A 20,771-nucleotide genomic window follows, 5' to 3' on the forward strand; every position below is an offset into this window, starting at 1 on the left:
GATTGAAAACAAAGCAAAAAATACTAGCATGTTGACATTTAATGAACATTGGTAGCTTGATTTCCTCACTGTTGAGCTTTTCCTAGCTAGATTGATACTATTTATAATAATGTGAGGAATCAGGATTTGATTTCAGTAAATAACACCATTTATGCCATAAATATGGATACATAGCTACACAATTAATACATTGTGTGAAAAGTTTACTTCACACTGAATTAATAATTAAATTTCTTTAAAAAGATTTCCTTCTGAAAACCCTTTTAATATCATATATGAACTATTGTATTCATGCTCTGCAGCATAATTGAATCACTAGTGTATTTGTTTTTATAAATAATTGTATTCTTTCATGTGTAGTGTATGTGTTCCAGTATTTTACCATTCACTGTAAAGTGACTCGTGTGGTCATTCATTGTGATGATCATACTTCAGAAGTTTGATCATCATTCTAAGTGACCGCACCTAACATGGTGATCATACTTCTGAAGTATGGCACAGGAGTCATACCATCAATTTACAGTTATTGTCTTATGCATCACCAAATCATAGTGAATGCATGGTAGAGTAAAATAATAAATAATATGTACTTATTTATGTATAACAACTTGACTTTGCAGAAGTTGGGGTATGAAATGATATGTGATAATATATATAGGGTTGTTAGTTGACAAAATGTGCTTTAATTTTTGTGCATGGATTTGTCATGCATGTACGTAAGAACCTTTACCAGCAATGATTCTTATTTAAAGTATACACATGCATACATACAGCCTGTACCTTTGGTGTCAGTTGGTATGGTTGCTATGTGTATGTATCACAGCAATACACACTACGGCTCACTCTGTTTAGTTGAGAACTTGTGAATATAAAACTACACTCTAGACCATGATCCCATTTTGCATACGTAATTGTCTGCACATGTTTGTGGGGTTTGCTTTTGGTATGTAAGTAAGAAGTGGGATGTTTGTGTAGGAAACTTAATGAATTCCATTTTTAGTACATGGTAACTAGCTAATGATATGATTCAAGTTACTTTTCTCGTTAATAATAAGCATCCTCCCTTGAAATTATCATCAACAACAAAGGGAAACTATTGGAAACTTTTACCTATAATATGTATTACGTAGTTTACTCTAAAATAACAAAGTAAAGTGTTCTTGGCCAGTATGTATTCAGTCTTGTTCCTTCCTTTTCATATCACTGTGTCTCCATCTCACCCATTGATGTGGGACTGATGACTATGATTGTGATGAATGGTAATGTTATAAACAGACACACTTTACTGCAACGTGCTTTGAACTTGAATGTCCTGAACTGAGATGTCAGAAAGCTATACAAAAGGAGGGAGAGTGTTGCAGGAGTTGTAATGCTTCAGGTTAGTGCACGATTGTTTATAAAAATGGTGACATGTTTTGATTTTCTATTCAATTTGATTTGTCCAACTTTTATTACCAGAGAAAGGGAGTGCCATTAGACCCTTATTACAACAATGCATAAATACATACACATATTGGTGATATAAGTAACTTGGTTAAAGCCTGTTCATTTATAGTGACAAACTGCATTTTAAATAGTTCCCATGGTTACAGCGGGCCAGTATTGTATTGTATGCATGACTATTATAAATTATGCTGGTGTATTTCGTATAGATGTAGTGAAGCTTGCAGCATATGAGTATGTGTCAAAATGTATCCATGGTGGAAATACATATTCAGATTTAACTGTGATTCCATCACTGAATAGTTCAAATCCCTGTGAGGTCTGCTATTGCTGGGTAAGAATGATACATTCACACTCTGCACCACCGTGATAGAGAAATTTTCAAGTCAATAATGAAACATTTTGTTAAATCAAAATGCTCAACTGTCCATGTCAAATATTTGCAATATACAATTGTATATCACACTTCCATCTTGCAAAAGTGTGTAGCTACATACGTATTTATGTAAAAATGACAGGAAGGAGAAATTATCTGTGACAGTATTGTGAAGACTTGCCCAAAGCCCAGATGCAGAAGAAAAGAACTTATTTGGGACTCAAAACACTGCTGTCCTAGTTGTCCACCAAGTAAGAATGAATTACATTATTATCATTCACAAAATATTTGAGTATATACATAGGTACAACCAGTATACCGGCTGGACAAAGTATGTAAACAACATTTTGGTGTTAATCAGTAAAGTTTACTTTGAACATTATCAGACAAGGCATGTAAGGAACATGGCATCACTTATCAGGATGGAGACACATGGAATCCATACTATCCCAGATTTGGTGTTTTAGATTGCTATTTGTGCACTTGCAAGGTGATAGCATTCATTTTATGTGTACTATACATGTGTATACGTGTTGTAGGATGGGAAGAGGAATTGCAAAACAGTACCATGCCCAGAAGTAAGGGCTTGCACTGCTGATGATCCATATGAAGATGTGACTATTTGTTGTCCCAAGTGTGCAAGAATACCCAGTGAGTTACAAAAAGTGATACACTATTACAGTTTTTCTATATACATATCTAGCAGATAACACAGAAGCACCTGAAAATAGTACATACCAGCCACCTATGTTACAGCCAGATCCACCTACTCCAATGCCTTGCAAAAACAAATGTTCACACAATGTATATAAACCGGCACGTGGCTATAGGGAACAAATTGCTATAGAGTTTGTGATTGCAAGGCATGTTGATGTATATGTTTGGTTACCTGACTTCTCCATGATGCAGTATGAATCATATACTTCAAAATATTTCAGTGATAATTTCATAGATAAGAGATTCAGATACATTGGATGTGTCACACAAAGTAAGGACAATATTGTGAAGTTGTCTAATCAGGTCACAGTACAATAGGCCACCTGTGTACAGTGATCATTGTAAAATCATCAGATGCATGCATTTGTGAACAAAGTAACCTGCCTAATGCCTAATACACCAACAAGAGATTTTACTGATTATCCGACATTGAAATTCACATAATGGCCTATATCAATAACTGGTCCAATGTTTATGTTTACCAAAAATTCTAACATACCGGTATTTTGTTAAATTGCCAGTTTTAAACATTGGGTCAGTAAAATTAATTAGCTAAATAACCTTTAAATAATTACTGATACCAATATTGCTGAAATTTGGCTGATAAACTGATTTCCAATTATTTACCAATTAATCAGTGCATCACTATTAATGCAGCCACCAAGTGAGGATGTTTTGACCATAAGGCAACTGGAATATTTGGTTCATACCATATTATGTCAATATTTGGTCATCTATTGTGTTTAATTTCTATGATATTAGTTTTCATGTTATACAGGTGCATAGCCACACGTACAACTCTAGCTATGTGTTTTTATTTGGTGTTATATGACTGTATAGATTCAGTGGCTAAACTGCAAAAACGATTCAACAGTAAAAATAAAATGAGGAACCTTACTTTCTGCCAGGAACATTGTGCAGAACAAGTTATCAAAGTACTACAGCCAGTTGATAAGCAAGAAGACACTGAATCCTGCAATTAAATACTCCTGTTATCACCATTACTACGTAATACATAATACTGTGGACATTATCCTAATGACAGTGAACTCAGTAGATATGTATTTGCTGTTTGTCATTGTACATATGTACCAACTTCATGTATACACTGACTGCAATTTGTGGTATGCAATGACTGTCTGTATGTTTGATATCTAAAATACACCCATTTGATAAACTGTGAGTTTTGTGATAGCAAACTCGTTTGTTAAAATTTATCTGAATTCCATGATAGTCCAGATTTATGCTATGCAAAACAATTATATTGAGCAATCTGTGTGGGAAATGTCACAGTCTTCACAACTATAAATTTGTGAAACATCCTTAGAAAATTAACAGTGGTTCACAAATGTGACACTATATTAGTATGTTCAGAATAGAATTTAAACTTGAAACTGTCTCCATATATATAATGACAGGGTGCTTGAAGCCAAACCACCATAGCCTCACAATTCTTGAAAGACGTGCGTAATGTCAGTTAAAGAAGGAGACTTTAAATACAAATAAAAGAAACAGTCAGCGATGCAAGCACAAAAAATAACTGGATATTCGCAGATGTAAGACATATGAAAGTGATCAATATGTTTTCAAGTTTATGTACCTTCTCCTCAACACTATGAAAAAGTAGAATTGCATGTAACAGAAAATAACTTTGCAAGAACTACAAGCTGCGAAAGAGATGTCAAACTAAACATGGATCCTTGATAAACAGCTTACCTAGTTTACTAAGCTATACGCAATATTTACCCCCCTCCACCCCCCCCCCCCCCCCCCCCCCCAACTATTTCAACCTGTAGGGCATATCAAAGTATTTTTCTACGTACCAATAAAACGTTTTTATCTTTCTCCATACGAGGGGAATCGCAATTGTTTTGTGCTGGAAATTGTGAAAAATTATTAATATTATTATTGATTGTTGTGCAGACCTCAAAAGAGTATGGTGCACAAAAAAGGGCACAAAAAGGGTACAATTGCAACTGTCAATTACAAAAGAAAAACAAACTTATATAATATTTACTATACACAAGACCATATATACACATTGATAAATTATTAAACAGTTACTAGTCCAGCTAGGCTGTGCTTGAATTGGTCAATCTCTGTTAAATCAATCACGTGTTGGGGTAAGGAATTCCAAATATTGATTGCAGAGGGGAAAAAAGAAAATTTATAACAGTCAATTCTAGTCATTGGGGTTAAAAATCTCTTATCATGGCCTCTGGTGTGATGTAGGTTGGGATTAGGAAAAAGGAAATCATCAGCATTAATATCGATTTGGTGAGATATAATTTTAAATAACATTGTAGCCTTCTGTTCATTTCTGCATCTGGCTAAGGTGGGCCAATTAAAGTTAGATAGCATTTCAGTGACGCTGGAATATCCAGAATAGTTGTTAAATACAAACCGTGCTGCTCGTCTTTGGACATTTTCTATGGCATTAATGTCTCTTCGCGTGTGGGGTGACCAGACTGTGGCTGCATATTCTAAGATAGGTTTAATCAGAGCTTTGTAGCAGTTACTTTTGACTTGGAGAGGACACTTGCTCAAGTTACGTTGCAAGAAGCATTTGGTGTTATTGGCCTTTTTAGTAATTTGTTTAATGTGTTCTGACCAGGATAAGTTTTTGTCGATAGTTACACCTAGATACTTAGCATGTGTTACCTCCTTTATAGTTTTACTTTGCAGTGTATATTGAGCTAATATTGGGTGCTTCTTGTTAGTGGTTCTAAGAAATTCACATTTTTGTAAGTTGAATGACATTTTCCAGTCTGCTGCCCATTGTTCTAATGTGTTAAGATCCTGTTGTAATCTGTGACAGTCATCTTGTGAATGAATCGCAGTATACAATAACACGTCATCAGCATAAAGTTTTATCTTGGATGTAATTCTGTTAGGCAGGTCATTAATGAAGCAAAGGAACAGCAGGGGAGCGAGGACTGTCCCCTGAGGAACACCAGATGATACTCCAGTCAGGTCACTTTGTTGACCGTCAACTACTACACATTGAGATCTGTTTAACATAAAGTTCTTTATCCAATTTAGTATATCTCCTTGAATGCCATAATAATGGAACTTGTGAAATAGATGGTAATGGGACAATTTGTCAAATGCTTTTGTAAAATCTAAAAATATTTCATCAGACTGCTCTCCATTGTTCAAGGTTTCAGCAAAATCATTTACAGTTAATATCAGTTGGGACTCGCATGATCTTAAGCGACGAAAGCTACGTTGTTGGTCACAAAATGTTATGGTGAGATAAATGAGCAAATACATGTGAATAAACTGTGTTCCAGAATTTTTGAACAAATGCAAGTCAAGGAAACGGGTCTGTAGTTATTAGGGATAGCACGGTTACCCTTCTTAAAAATGGGTACAATATATGCCCTTTTCCAATCAGACGGTAAACAGCACTGGTTTAACGATGCTTGGAAAACAACAGTAAATGAGGGAGCAAGAAGTTCACTAAATTCCTTCAAAAATTGTGCTGGTATTTCATCAGGTCCAGCAGCTTTGTGAGTCTCTAAGGCATTTAATAGCTCAACAACACCATTAATGTCAACCTGAATAGGATCAATATCTGCTGTTGGTGGCTCATTAATCAGTGGGGGTGTGTCCATTGTGATTGATGTAAACACTGAGGTGAAATAATGATTAAGGATCTTAACCTTATCTAGACTCTCATTGTAGACAACTCCATCCACTTTCAAAGGTGCTACACCACAATGATCCTTTCTTTGGTTCTTTATATAAGACCACAGTTTCTTTGTAACAGAACCTTTCTCATCAATTAGCCCTCCAATGTAGTTGTTATATGCTTTGCGGCATTCTCCTTGAATTTTTCTTTTAAAGGTTCGGTAGACTTCCCAGTTATGCCTACTGTTAGAAAATTTGGCCAAGTTATAGAGGCGTTGTTTCTTACGTGATAATCGCCTTATGTAAGCATTTATCCAAGGTTGCTTTGATGTATTAGAACGAAGTTTGGTGGGAACAAGACCTAAACAATCGAAACACATCATCTTAAACTCTTCCCACAAGGTGTCAACTGGAGTAGAAGGTGAAAACTTATTTATAAAGGAACTAGTAAATTGGGTTATAATTTCATTAATAGAAGATGTACCTGCCTTGTGCCAAAGATATAATTTTCTCTCAGTGCACTGTTGTTGTGAAAGTATGATAGAGCTAGGATTCAATACAGACAGCTTCATGGTCACTGATACCTGCTATGGAATTACAAGAATGGATGAGCGATGGTCTATTAGTGATAAATACATCCAAGGTATTGGTAGCTCTGGTAGGAAAGTTCACTACTTGAGTGAAACCATATTCTTGTAAAAAATCAAAAATCGTATCACACAGAGCAAGGGGATATGCAGAGCCTTGTGTACAACTATTTTCCCAGTCAATATTGGACAAATTTAGGTCACCAGCCAGCCAGATGGGTATGTTAGGGTAAGTTGCTGTAATACTGGTAAATAGATTACACAGGTCTTTTACATTTTGAACCTCTTTGTTTGGGGGTCTGTAGAAGGAACATATTATTACGGATTGGTGACAGTTTAGAGTGACCTGACAGACTACACTTTCAGAGTTAGTGTCAAATGTTAATTCCTGACAGTTAATTGAGTTCTGGCATGCTAAAAGTACCCCACCATAGCCATCAGCTCTATCTCTTCTAAAAACATGATACCCATCAGGGAAGAATTCGCTAGTGGAAATGTTTGGTGTTAGCCATGTTTCACATACTGCCACAATGTCAGGGCCACATTCATCTAGTAGTGCAGCAAGGGAGGCCCGTTTAGATACAATACTTTGACTATTTAGAGAAATCAATTTGAGAGCATGAATAGAATCGGAATTCCGATTAGGGTTGAGGTTGTTTTGGGGGAATTTGGCACAAATCAGACAATGTAGAGTTACTTATGTTACAAACTGAAGGGTTATCAGGATTACTGATTAGAGGTACTGGGGTTGCTAGGGGCAGAGGATTGATGACGACGAATTATGGAAACAATAACACCATTGCGAATAACCAGATTCTTGTCAAGACTGAGAGTGATTGTCTAAATTATATTGCAAGCAGGACTCGAACACTTGTAATGTGTGTTATTATTATGATGTCATCATTATGTGCACGTGATATAATGTATAAAAGTGTACACTCTGTTTAAATTATTACCAGTCTTATGTGAGCCTAAATGAAGCGAGTTATCCCTCCGAAACGATTGAGCCTTGGCGTCCTTCTGTCTTCGTTACAGTTGGTGCTGTGACCAGGATTCTGGGCGATGTCCGGACCAATAAGGAAGATAATAGGACCCGCTAAGGCCCGTCTACAGCAGTACATTGAGTCAGCGAACGGTTTGTTGGAGAATAAACCCAAGGAACAGGAACTGGACGAATATGAGAGTGAAGTAGAAGATTTTCTGAACAGGCTCACGACTAACGTTTCGTTGCTAGAAAAATGCAACAAAGACTGGTCGAACGTTCTTAAGGAAGCGAAAGGTGACGAGAAGGCTACTGAAGAGAAAGAGTATTCTCGAGCGACAGATGGCGAGACTGGATTTATTGAACTTATGTTTGCCGCCAATGAAGTGATATCCAGATTGAAAGCAAGAGTAACATTAATCTCAAGGAAGAGAGAACAAGCCAACTACCAGAAAATGCTCACCTCAACACAAACTAACCTTCACCCTATAATTGACCATGCAACTGTACAAGCTACACGGGAAGTACAAGCTGCGACCTTGACCTCTTCTTCATCAGGTGATACCTTTACAGTAAACAATCCACAGTTGTCAGTACATATTCCGAAGTTGCATTTACCGATATTTGATGGAAATTTGTTAAAGTGGCCAGAATTTTGGGATATTTTTCATTCGTCCGTTCATAAGCAGAAGATACCAAATGTGTCAAAGTTCAGTTATCTCAAAGGAACTCTCCGAGGTATTGCCTCTGTTGCAATTTCAGGCATCTCTGTAACTGAGGAGAACTATGACGTAGCACTCAAACTTTTAAAGGAGAGATTTGGAAGAAAGGAATCAATAGTTGAAGTGCTTTATGCCAAATTACAGAATCTTCCAACCTCTTCATGCAAGTTCAGTGATATTCAGTACACTCACAATAATATTGAGAGAATATTGAGACAGTTGGAGTCACAAGGTGAGACAGTTGACAATCAGAGGATGCTGGTTTACCAGATTTTGAGCAAGTTCCCTTTGGAGGTCATTTTAAAGTTGGAAAGCACAAAACAATGTGATGAAGAATGGACAATGGAATTATTGAGAAAGTTATTGAGTCGATATGTGATTGTTCAAGAGAATGCTTATCGAAGAGTGGCTAATGCCAAAGGAAGGAATTATGATTATCGACCTGTAAGACATGAAGGAGGACAAAAGGAGAGTCAATCCTTGTCCGGAGGTGGTAAGCAGTTATTGAATCAGGCATCTGTTGACACTTTTACTACTAATGTACAGAGAAGAGGTAGAAGTCCTAGTTGTGTGTTCTGCAGAGGTGACCACTTTAATGATGAATGTGACAGAGTTAAAACAATTGCTGAACGTAAGCGGAAACTGATAACTCAGGGTCGTTGTTTTCTTTGTTGTAAGGTTGGACACACATTTACTGATTGTTCATCACCTCAGAGATATGGTTGTTATTATTGTGGGAAAAAACAACACCATAATCGAGCTATATGCCAACAAAGATTTGGTGATGGTGAAGTGAGAAAGAATGTTGTTCCTGACCATGATGTTGGTAATGTAGTAATAGAGGGGAGTCAAGATAAACCTACTGAAACTCTTAATGCAAGTGTAGGCACTGATCATGCTTTAATTGCTTCTGGAGAAAAGGTCTTGTTACAGACAGCAGTTGTTCCTATTCAGACAGCAGATGGATCAGCAACCATTATGGCAAAAGTTTTGTTGGATAGTGCAAGTCATCGTACCTTCATAACTGACCAGCTGGCTAAGAAGTTGAAGTTAACTTGTGATCGTGAGGAGTTACTGTCTGTATCGACCTTTGCTGCAAGGACACCTCAGCAGGTAAACACCTTTGTTGTCCACTTTAATGTGATAACTAAAAACAATTCTTGTTTACCGCTTCATGCTAATGTGATAAATAAGATTACAGGCCCAATACAAAGAGGCCCAATACAGCCATCAGATCTAGAGTTTTTGCTATCAATTTCTCCAGAGAAAATGGCTGACACTGTTCCCAAGGATGTAGAGCCAGTGAATGTTGACCTCTTAATAGGATCTGATTATTTTTGGACCATCTTGGGTACTGAGAAGTTGACACTTCCATCAGGATTGTTTTTGATATCCTCCAAGATAGGATATATTCTTACAGGAAAGTACAGTATCAGAAGTTGTCAACAACATGTTTCAAGTTGTCTTGTGATGACAGAGGTTAATAAGATGTTACCTGAAATGAGTATGGTTTCGTGTTCTGATGATTCAGTTACTTGTATTGAAGACTTTTGGAGATTGGAAACAATTGGAATCAGTGATCCATTGGACATAACTGATGATGATAAAGCTCTTGAAAGATTTAATTCCTCGATTTGTTTTGAGGATGGTAGGTATCAGATACAGTGGCCATGGAAATATGAGAACTTTGATATTCCTGAAAACTTGGATATTGCAGTTGGTAGACTTAGATCTTTGGCAAGACGTTTTCAGAAGGATAGAAATCTACTTTAGAAATATGATGAAGTTATTTCTAGTCAAGTTAAGCAAGGAATAGTGGAGAAGGTCACTACTGATACAAGGACAAGTCAACAATGCCGTTATCTTCCTCATCATCCAGTGATGACACCAGCTAAGAGTACAACCAAACTGCGTATTGTGTATGATGCTTCAGCTAAAGCAAGGAGGGGAGAGAAGAGTTTAAATGAGTGTCTTCACAGAGGCCCTGTGTTATTACCAGACTTGTGTGGTATCCTGCTTCGTTTTAGGATCCAGCCAATTGTCATGCTTGCTGACATCAAGAAAGCCTTTTTGCAGGTTGGTATCCAGGAGATGGACAGAGATGTAACAAGGTTCCTCTGGTTTAAGAACTTACAAAGCTTAGAAGTGGTTGAAGAAAATCTGGATGTTTACCGATTTTGTCGAGTTCCATTTGGAATTATTTGTAGTCCCTTTTTGCTGGGAGGAACAATCAAGTATCATTTGAAGAAGATTGGCACACCTGTTGCTTCATGGATTAGTGAGAACATCTATGTTGATAATGTCCTACTTGGAGCTGGTACTGTGAAAGAAGCTCACAAGATTTATTTCGAGTCAAAGAACATTTTTGGAAAGGAATCTATGAATCTAAGGGAGTGGATCTCCAATTCATCTGAATTCCTTGGTTTGTTACCGGAGACTGAAGTTGTCAAAGGAAGTGTTGTTAAGACCTTTGGCATGCCATGGAATTACAAAGAAGATAACCTACGAGTTGGAGGAGTTAATTTTAGTAACTCGGATGTCATCCCTACAAAAAGGGAGGTATTGAAAGTAGTGGCTAAGGTTTTTGATCCATTGGGTCTTGTTACTCCGGTGACATTTTATGGGAAGGTGTTTCTTCAAGTACTGTGGATGGAGAGTGTGTCATGGGATGAGCCTTTGTCAGAAGAGCTATGTAAGAGATGGAATGAAATATTGACTGAATTGAGACTGTTGTCTACTCTTAAGATAAATAGACGTGATGCCAATGTGGACACTACTGAACAGTATAAGCTGCTTGTGTTTTGTGATGCATCAATGAAATCTTATGCTGCTGTAGTGTATCTTCGTGTAGAGAAACATAGTTCTGTCAAGGTAAACCTTATCTTTTCAAAGATGAGATTGGTTTCAAAGGGTACCCATAAGATGAAAGGAAATATTACACTTCCTAGACTAGAGTTACTTGTTGTTAACATTGGAATACGAGCAGCAAATTTTGTTGCTAGGGAGTTGAAATTACCATCATTGAGACAGATTTTGTGGACAGATTCAACATGTGTTTTACATTGGTTAAAAACCAACAAGCCGTTGCCCACCTTTGTTGAGAATAGAGTGAAAGAAGTGTTAAAGGAATTGGATGTTATTTTTCGATATGTACCATCTGACCAGAACCCTGCTGATTTTCCTACTAGAGGATTGCTAGTGTCTGAAGTCAAGGAAGCCAAATTATGGTGGAATGGGCCTACGTGGCTTAAAGATGCAGAGAACATCTGGCCAGAATGGTGTATACCTCAATTGACACCCAAGATTTTACAAGGATTGGAATGTGGGGTTCCAAGAGCTTTGTATGAAACGACTTCAGTCATTAGTCATGATGTTGACAATGTAAACTCAATTTGTGGAATTGATGAAAAGAAGTTTTCCTCCTTGAGAAGACTTTTGAGAGTTACTGTTTATTGTTTAAAGTTTATTAGGAGAAGAATCTGGCTTACTTTGACACAGTCGATTAGGGAATCAATTGAAAGGAGGTGTAAGTTACTGTACTTTGTGTTGAGTTCATTGTCTGATGGACAGTCAGTTTGTGCAAGTGATTTACAGGTAGCAACATCGTTGTGGGTGTCTGTTGTTCAGAAACGAAGGTTTGCTGATGTACTGACTGCTATTGAGAAAGATAGAAAACACTGTTTGATACACCAGCTTGGTTTGAAGTTATATGTCTATGGAGTGTTACGATGTTATGGAAGATTTCTAAATGCTGAAACTACTGACAGTTCCAAATGTCCAAAGTTGCTACCACGGCATGAAATACTTACATGGTTACTGATTAAAGAAGTGCATGAACGCTTGATTCATGCTGGAGTTGCACATACGCTTTCACAAATCCGTGAGGAGTATTGGATACCTCAGGGTCGAGTAGCAGTAAGAAGTGTTTTATCATGTTGTATGATCTGTCGTAGACACGAAGGTGCCCCTTTCCCATTGCCACTGATGCCCCCTTGGCTCCGTGAGAGAGTGGCTAGATCTGATCCTTTTCAATTTACTGGACTTGATTACTTGGGGCCAGTGTATTTTGAGGAGGGAAGTCAGTTACATAAGGTTTGGGTGTGTTTATTCACATGCCTAACTGTTAGAGCTTTACATTTGGAGTGGGTATTGGGTTTGACGGCTGAGCAATGTCTAAATTGTTTGAGAAGATTCATTTCACGACGAGGAAAGCCTGATTCCATTATTTTAGATAATGCTCCTCAATTCAAGCTTACAAATACGGTGATAAATCAACAGTGGAGGAGAGTTTTTACAGACAAGGATTTGTTAAGTTATGTTTCTAGTGAGGGTATCAGATGGAGCTTTACTACAGCTTTGGCCCCTTGGCAGGGTGGCCTTTATGAACGGTTAGTTGGGATGGTTAAGCGATGTTTACGGAAAGCTTTGGGAAGAAACCATTTTACTTTGGATCAACTAGCTACCTTGCTGACAGAGATCGAGGCAGTACTTAATTCGAGGCCACTAACATATGTGTATGAAGACTTTCAGTCGGGCTTTACGTTGACACCGTCACATTTTTTGGTTACAAACAGGAAACTGGGTCTTCCATCCACGGAAGATAGTTATCATACAGATGAGGATTATCAACCTAAGAGAGATACTGCAACACAATTGTTTACGACTTGGAAGAAAGGCCAGAAGTATCTGGATTTGTTTTGGAAGGTTTGGAGGGAGGAGTATTTACTGAGTCTCCGAGAAAATTTACCTATCTATCACAAAAATTCAAGACACTCAAAATTAAGAGTTCCTAAAGTAGATGACATAGTATTGGTGAAAGATGATAACATCCCTAGATGTAGTTGGAAACTAGGTAAAATTCAGAAGTTGATAACTGGACATGATGGTCAAATTAGATCAGCAGAGGTTCTTTTACCAAGTGGTGGTATGATTGCTAGAGCTATATGTCACCTTTATCCACTGGAATTGCCTAGTAAAACAGATGAACAGATAACTATGATGGACAATAGAAGATCTGAGGATGATGTTACTGAAAATGATGATATCAATAACCAGGAACAATACTCTACTAAACATGATAAGAAAAGGAAGGCTCATTTGATCTCCCGACAACGAATACATAAATGTTTGAGGGATAACCCAACTTCTGTTTTATTTGCTCTCCCGGGAGGATGTCAAGACTGAGAGTGATTGTCTAAATTATATTGCAAGCAGGACTTGAACACTTGTAATGTGTGTTATTATTATGATGTCATCATTATGTGCACGTGATATAATGTATAAAAGTGTACACTCTGTTTAAATTATTACCAGTCTTATGTGAGCCTAAATGAAGCGAGTTATCCCTCCGAAACGATTGAGCCTTGGCGTCCTTCTGTCTTCGTTACAATTCTGTTCCCCACTAGATCTCCTACGTTTTGATTCATCTACTAGTTTTCTATGTTTCTCTCGTTCCATTTTTGTTCTGTTTGGTGCTATATACACATTCTTGTGTTGGTCAAAATTGCGAAGCTTTCCGGATTGAAACAAGATTGAGCCTCTAGCAAGTACATCCTCAAGAGATATTAGTAAAGGTCTTGGTGTGGACTCATTTCTGCGGCCAACGCGTGCTATTTTAGTTAGATTGACATCAAGATCAAAGACAGACTTTATTAGATCCTTAATCTCTGGTGTGTCAGACTTGGAGTCGGATGACTCTCTAAAATTGTAAACTATCAGGTTCTTGCTTCTTCGCTCTCTGTCTGCCAGTTCATCTAGAATAGTCAATGTGGTTGCAGCAGAGGTCGGCTTTTCATTTGGTTGAGTGTGGGTGGTAGTTGATTCTGAAACAGAGTCAATCTCCATCTGGAGATTACTATTTCTGGAGAAGAGGCTTTCGATTTTAGAGGAGAGATCTTTAACTGACTGTGCTAAGGAGTCGTATTTTGATACATGTGAGTGTACTGACTTATCAGTCTTATTGTCTTCAAAGAACTCTAGTGTTTCATCTAAATTTGGTGCACAAGTAGTGCAGAAAAACACAAGGTTAATGCTGGGCTTACGTAGAATAGCACACTCTTCATCCTTCAGATTGGCGCACTTACTGTGCACCCATGCATAACTGGCACCGCTGACACTGAATGCTACATTCTTCCTCATCATTAATAATAATCATACAATTAACACATGTATCACCTTCCTGATTATGCTTCTTTGATCGATTAGCTTCTGGTGAGACTGAACTAGCCAGCTCCTTTCGTTTTATAGGTCCTTTAGACATCTCATTCCAAATAGCACGCACCAGCTGTTTCAATAAAACAGCAAGACAACAATTCAACGAAATTTAGGTTCAAACCTTCGAGGGTACCGTTAGTAGAACTAAACGCCACGGTACCACAGCTGAAAAGTTTCGCCGAAGAGAGTTGCTGAGAATGGGTTTAATTTCGCCACTCTTTGGGTCACGTGATTTTTTTGCGCGCTCGACGGATGAAGCATGGGTTCCTTCCCATACTTCGCATATATAGTCCAGGTCTATACCTGATTATAACCCACAGCAGAAATAAATCGATTTGCTACTGTGGATTTGGTACGGAGCTACTCTTTGCCGAAAATCGGCCTAAAATCACGTATTTTTGGATTCGGAGCAATCCAGCAATCAACAAAAGGAAAGCCCACAAACTTTCACTATATAGCAATATAGTTTGGTTATCACTTCATGCACAGTGCAAGTTTCATATGGATCTGAGCTTTCCTTCCATCAAACTGTAAAGTGCTAATAATAATAATAATAATAATAATAAAACTAGGCGGCATGAAGTTTCTTCCTAGCTCGTGTGAGACTAAAATGGGAGGCGTGGCTGCAATAACTCCAAGTTTTAGTTCTCCAGCAAGTTATTTAGGCTTCAATATTATGTTGTGACCACCTAATGGTATTTGTTTCCAACCAGAAATGGATCACGTGATTATGGATTGATTTTTCGTGATTATAGCTATACACGGTTATCCAGGTAAAAATTCACTAGTATTTTTATTAACATTTGACTGAGACACCACTGGTGAAGCATAGAGTAAAACTTGGGTCCTACCAAAAATGGCAGGGTTCTTTGTATGTAAGATCAATATACTCTAATAGAGCAGTCATGTAAACAGTCTCTAGTCTCTCTATTATATTCTGTTCTCTTTAAACAGGAAGAATTAAATATCAGGGAAAAAGTGCAATTGGAAAGAAACCTCAGAAGTATCAGATTACTGGTTGGGGGCACACCATAAACGAATCCACATTATGACTGCATGGCTATACACAGAGGCAATATTTATAGACAAGATTAGGTAATAAGAACAATTATGCTACTAGAGTTTCAATTCACTACAATAATGATTCTATATAGCTGCAGGGGCATTTCAAAAAGAAATATTGGTATGAAATTGAATTGGCCACCTTGCACTACTAAATGGCACAATACACACTTTTGATTAATTAGCTATACTCTACACTAACTGTAACTGTGAATTTTGTACATGTAATGATTTGTATTGGTCCTTCTAGTATACTGCTAAGCAAAAATTCATTACACAAACCGGCTGTCAAATTTTAATGGTAGAAATATCTGCAAAATTGTAATTTTCCTGTGCCTTAATATACTCCCTGGTGGAGGCTCTGCACAGTAATAAATATAATACATTATAGTTATAATTTTAATGGTACAAATGCATAACTATTGTAATTAATTTTGCAAGCTTTTAAATTTCTGTTTTGCTTGTAGGATGTCAGGGGCGGATCCAGGGGGGGGGGGGGGGGGGGCTTTGGGGGCTGAAGCCCCCCCTTCATATTTAGGCTTTACTTGATCAATATGCTGAGTATTATAATGAAATTTTGTCTTAGCATAATTATATGATCACTAATAATACAAATACTCATAAAACCACCTTATAAACATCTTTCCAAGGTATTATCAGTGGATTTATGCTAAAGTTTATGTAACAAGGACCCGGATCAGCATTGGAGGTGTACAAGATCGAGATACTCTAATAGAGCAGTCAGCTAACTACTCTAATAGAACATTCACTGGAAACATGTAGTTGGTTCTGTTATGGAATTTTTCCAACTCTGCCTGCACCTATACATATATACAATGAAGTGCATTGGTTTGTTTAAAGGGCTTCATTCATCCACTTGTGTAGTTAATATATATGGCAATACTTAATTCAGGTACACAATTTCATTGAAAATGCTCTCAGATTCAATCTTGTATTGTTCAAATTTCAAAATTTTCCACGTTCAACATTATATTATTCTAACATGCACCTATTCAGTGTTGTGCAATTGTGAGAGGGGTGCATAGTGTACTTGGTTGTATGTACCTACCCAAACATTTTGATTAGCAAAATGCTTTAGAAAGCCATACCTATAATCTAAAGGCAGTATATGAAATATCTACAGGCAGAAAATATTATGAATTTTATGTGGAAATGTTTCCAAATTGCAGTATTTTAGCATCTATTTTTCTAAAATTTCCTGGGGGGGCATGCCCCCAGACCCCCCTAGTTCCAGCCTTTGCACACCTCTACCCAACAGATTAGTACCTTGAGTTAGCCCCCCCTTTTATAAATCCTAGATCCGCCCCTGGATGTGCATACAATCTTATGTTGAACCACAGACTGTGTATGGTATATATAATATATATTTGGTAACATATTGCATGTGTGAGATGTAGACATTTATTATAGATATCCTTTTTATTATGAGTCATAAGTTAAGGACTTGTGATACTCAGTATAACATGCAGTTCCAATGGCCTATGTCTTCCCACTATGGATCTATTACCTTAAATGTGACTTAAATGTGATTTCTAAAGTACATATAAATGACTTATAAACCTTACATAAATTCAGGAATGGCTATACAAATGCATAGATAGCTCTACAAAGTGCATGTTATACATATATTATAGAGCACTCAGTACATTGTGGCTGTTGGTATAACAGTTTTCCAACAGGCCTTTGGTGCAGTTTCTCATGATAAAGCCAAAAATAAGTAATACCCTTGACCTATGGGTGAAAAACCTAAAATTTCTTGTTTGTTATTAAAGGCTCATATATATATAATATAGCACAGAGTAACTGCCTGCAGCCTGCTTTAAATAATAAGATTGAGGACATACCTCCTTACTTTTAAGAAGAAATGTACAGACTAGCTAAACTTATATACCACTGATGTAAATGATTTTTGTTGGCTCTAAAAAATATATATATAGTATGCAATACTCTTTGTCAGCTGTCTGCTTCAAATCCGTTAAAATACCACGACTGTTTATATGACTGTTCTATTAGAGTATCTCGATCTTACATGCAAACAACCCTGCCATTTTTGGTAGGACCCACGTTTTACTGTGCCTAACTCTAGTAGTTTCATCAGTGGTGTGGCAGTCAGATGTTGATAAAATACTAGTGAAATTTTCCTGGATTATACCACTACATAGTTAACCATGTATAGCTATAATGCACACCGAAAACCAATCCATAATCTCGTGATCCATTTCTGGTTGGAAACTAATACCATTAGGTGCATGGTCACAACATAATATTGAAGCCTAAATAACTTGCTGGAGAAACTAAAACTTGGAGTTATTGCAGCCACACCTCCCATTTTAGTCTCACACGCGCTAGGAAGAAATTTTATACCGCTTAGTTTGATGGAAGGAAAGCTCAGAGCCATATGAAACTTGCACTGTGCATGAAGTGATAACCAAACTATATTGCTGTATAGTGAAGGTTTGTGGGCTTTCCTTTTGTTGATTGCTGGGTTACTCCGAATCCAAAAATACGTGATTTTAGGCCGATTTTCGGAAAAGAGTAGCTCCGTACCAAATCCACAGTAGCAAATCGATTTATTTCTGCTGTGGGTTATAATCAGGTATAGACCTGGACTATATATATGCCAAGTATGGGAAGGAACCCATGTTTCATCCGGAGAGCGCGCAATTTTTCACGATTTCCAGCACAAAACAATCGCGATTCCCCTCGTATGGAGAAAGATAAATAGGTTTTATTGGTGTGTAGAAAAATACTTTGATATTCCATACAGGTTGAAATAGTAGGGGAATAATTTCGTGATTATCGATTTTTTTTTCATTGCGGACCCTAACAAAGTAATTTTTAATCAAAATGTGAGCTCACAACATCAGTTCTACATTCAGCACAAATGTGATAGCACTGTCATATCTGTGAGCATAAGCATTTGAGATGGTGTTCAAAATTTGAAAAGGAAGGCCAAGTTTTGGGCCATTGAGGTCTCAAAACTGGCTAAAATGAAAGGAAATTCACAGTAGAGGTACTTATTCAACACCACAGAGCTGTACAGCCACATACAGCCATCCCCAGGCTGACCAGAGCTCCATTAGGCCCCTATTTGGTGATTGTTAGTTTCTCATCCACCGCCCGCATCCTTCTTAAGTTACCGCATGGTTAGCCATTATTTAGGCCACACCAAGTCAAACCTTAGTTTCTGGTCACTCGCCCGCATGGTAAACCTGAAACCCTAGTTTATGAGGACTATTATTAATATTAGAGGTGCTTAAGTGCACGTGACCCAGCAAGACACTTATTTTTTACTGCAAAAGATCGATATACTCTGATAGAGCATTCAGGGATTCCAATAGAGCAGTCACACTACTCTTAACTCTAATATTAGGTATATATTAGGTATATATGCCACACTAATAAAATGTTTCTAACTATAGCTAGTTTTGTCCTTGATTATATAGCTGTTCAGATTATAACTGTTACTAATGCTTCTGTAACCAAAGTAATTTCAGTAGCATTAACTACTAGTCCATGCAGATGGGCCATAGCTTTAACTTTATAATTCAAATGTAGTCCTCTAATGATTAGTCTAATTCCTTATCACTGAACGCTACAGGGGTATGGAAAGCCGGCAACATTCAGTGAGCTTAAACTTAAACTTTTCCATAACTAAAATTAGATTGGCAAGTATAAACCCTTATAGTTTAAACATTCCCAGATGATCACTAAAAAACAGTAGTCTGGAGCACTCAATGACTCAAACCTTTGACAGTTACTTTTCTCAAGGTTACTGAATAGAAGGCTGGAAACACATAGCTAGTGGGCTAAGACTTTACATTTGAATGAAGAATTTCTGATGTGAAAATAGAAGTTAAATTTCATTGTGTATCATGATCATTTGAACAACTTAGCTATAAGTCATAGTAATACTTTCCTGACATAGCTAATGAGACATTTATTTCACTTGGAAAGCATAAGTAGCTACATGAGCAAAACATTTCCTATAGTATATTCTAAATAAATAAATAAATATATACTTAAATGCTATACATCAGTGTATAGCTAGCCATGATCCATCAACAACTTTCCTAGTGCATTTTTTGCCGAAGCACAACTACTTATGTTGTTGGTTAAGTATAAAATCAACATGAATTTGCTAAATTGAGCAAATAATAATATCATACAGTATATTGTCACAGTAGAGTCTATAGTCCTGAAGTCCTGATCATCCGCCCGCCCGCATCCATTTGTAGGCTTGGGAGTGACCAGAAACTAAGGTATGACTTGGAGTGGCCTTACTCTGTGCATGCTCAGAAGAATACGGGATACCAAACTGTTATAATTTTTTGTTGATGAATGCTACAATGCGCTATATATCGCCAGGAGAACTGTTGTTTTCCTTAGCAAATTGCTGCAGTGCCAGTTCCAATCGTGTTCTATCGACTCCCTCAAAGCAGGCTTTCAGTTGAGTGAGTTGACTGTCGAAAAACAGTTGGCTATCACAAAGAGTAGAATCAGCTGGTGAAGGAAAAGTTTGTAGTAAGAAAGAAAGACAATTTGGACAAGGTCTGTACATCAGTGTGTTAATATTATAAAATAATGGCATAATGGTAATACCCTCCCGCCCGCATCATAATAATTAGAAAGGCTGGATGAGAAACTTAGTAATAATCACCAAATAGGAGCCTTAAGGCCCCATACCACACGTACGGATCACCACTGGGCTTGGGAAAAGCAGCCAGCAAAACCAGACCGCTCAAGTCTAGCTGATTTTGATTGTGGAATTAGATAGTTTATTCATGTAGCTTTGTGTCCTGGGTGAAAAATCGAATCTGCTGACATGGGCGATAAGATCGATTTTCTCAGACTGGGTCACATGTGGTCTTCTTGCAACGTCAGCCTGGTCCGAATATTTGAAATACTTGAATCCCTAGTCCAATTTTTTTTAATCTGAAATATTTTAATATCTAAAATTTGCCAAACATAGCTATCCATAAATGGATACATAAAAGTAAACAAACTAGTGTAAA

General features: G+C 37.3%; 3 protein-coding genes across 3 annotated transcripts in view; all 3 read left to right on the top strand.

Annotated features, from left to right (window-relative positions):
* The window catches only part of LOC136241171 (chordin-like protein 2), a 4,215-nt gene extending 514 nt beyond the window's left edge, over positions 1-3,701 (top strand). Inside the window, exons 3-10 of the mRNA XM_066032348.1 lie at positions 1,276-1,378; positions 1,653-1,777; positions 1,962-2,070; positions 2,124-2,150; positions 2,206-2,309; positions 2,359-2,470; positions 2,523-2,807; positions 3,377-3,701. Coding sequence (XP_065888420.1) covers positions 1,276-1,378; positions 1,653-1,777; positions 1,962-2,070; positions 2,124-2,150; positions 2,206-2,309; positions 2,359-2,470; positions 2,523-2,807; positions 3,377-3,519 — 1,008 coding nt within the window. The 3' untranslated portion in view covers positions 3,520-3,701. The remainder of the gene's footprint in view (positions 1-1,275; positions 1,379-1,652; positions 1,778-1,961; positions 2,071-2,123; positions 2,151-2,205; positions 2,310-2,358; positions 2,471-2,522; positions 2,808-3,376) is intronic.
* Positions 3,702-7,818: 4,117 nt separating this feature from the next.
* LOC136239896 (uncharacterized) lies at positions 7,819-10,233 on the top strand. Its single transcript, XM_066030642.1, has one exon. It carries the CDS (start codon positions 7,819-7,821, stop codon positions 10,231-10,233), a length of 2,415 nt encoding a protein of 804 aa, XP_065886714.1.
* A 108-nt stretch (positions 10,234-10,341) lies between these two features.
* On the top strand, positions 10,342-13,784 carry LOC136239897 (uncharacterized). Its single transcript, XM_066030643.1, has one exon. It carries the CDS (start codon positions 10,342-10,344, stop codon positions 13,642-13,644), a length of 3,303 nt encoding a protein of 1,100 aa, XP_065886715.1. The 3' UTR covers positions 13,645-13,784.
* The last annotated feature ends 6,987 nt before the right edge of the window (positions 13,785-20,771 follow it).

This window comes from Dysidea avara, chromosome 12, assembly GCF_963678975.1.
Source record: "Dysidea avara chromosome 12, odDysAvar1.4, whole genome shotgun sequence".
NCBI classification, from domain to species: domain Eukaryota; kingdom Metazoa; phylum Porifera; class Demospongiae; order Dictyoceratida; family Dysideidae; genus Dysidea; species Dysidea avara.

Bases quoted from the DNA above. Each gene is read 5' to 3' on its own strand.
- LOC136239896 (XM_066030642.1), top strand. From the start codon at position 7,819: ATGTCCGGACCAATAAGGAAGATAATAGGACCCGCTAAGGCCCGTCTA.
- LOC136239897 (XM_066030643.1), top strand. From the start codon at position 10,342: ATGACACCAGCTAAGAGTACAACCAAACTGCGTATTGTGTATGATGCT.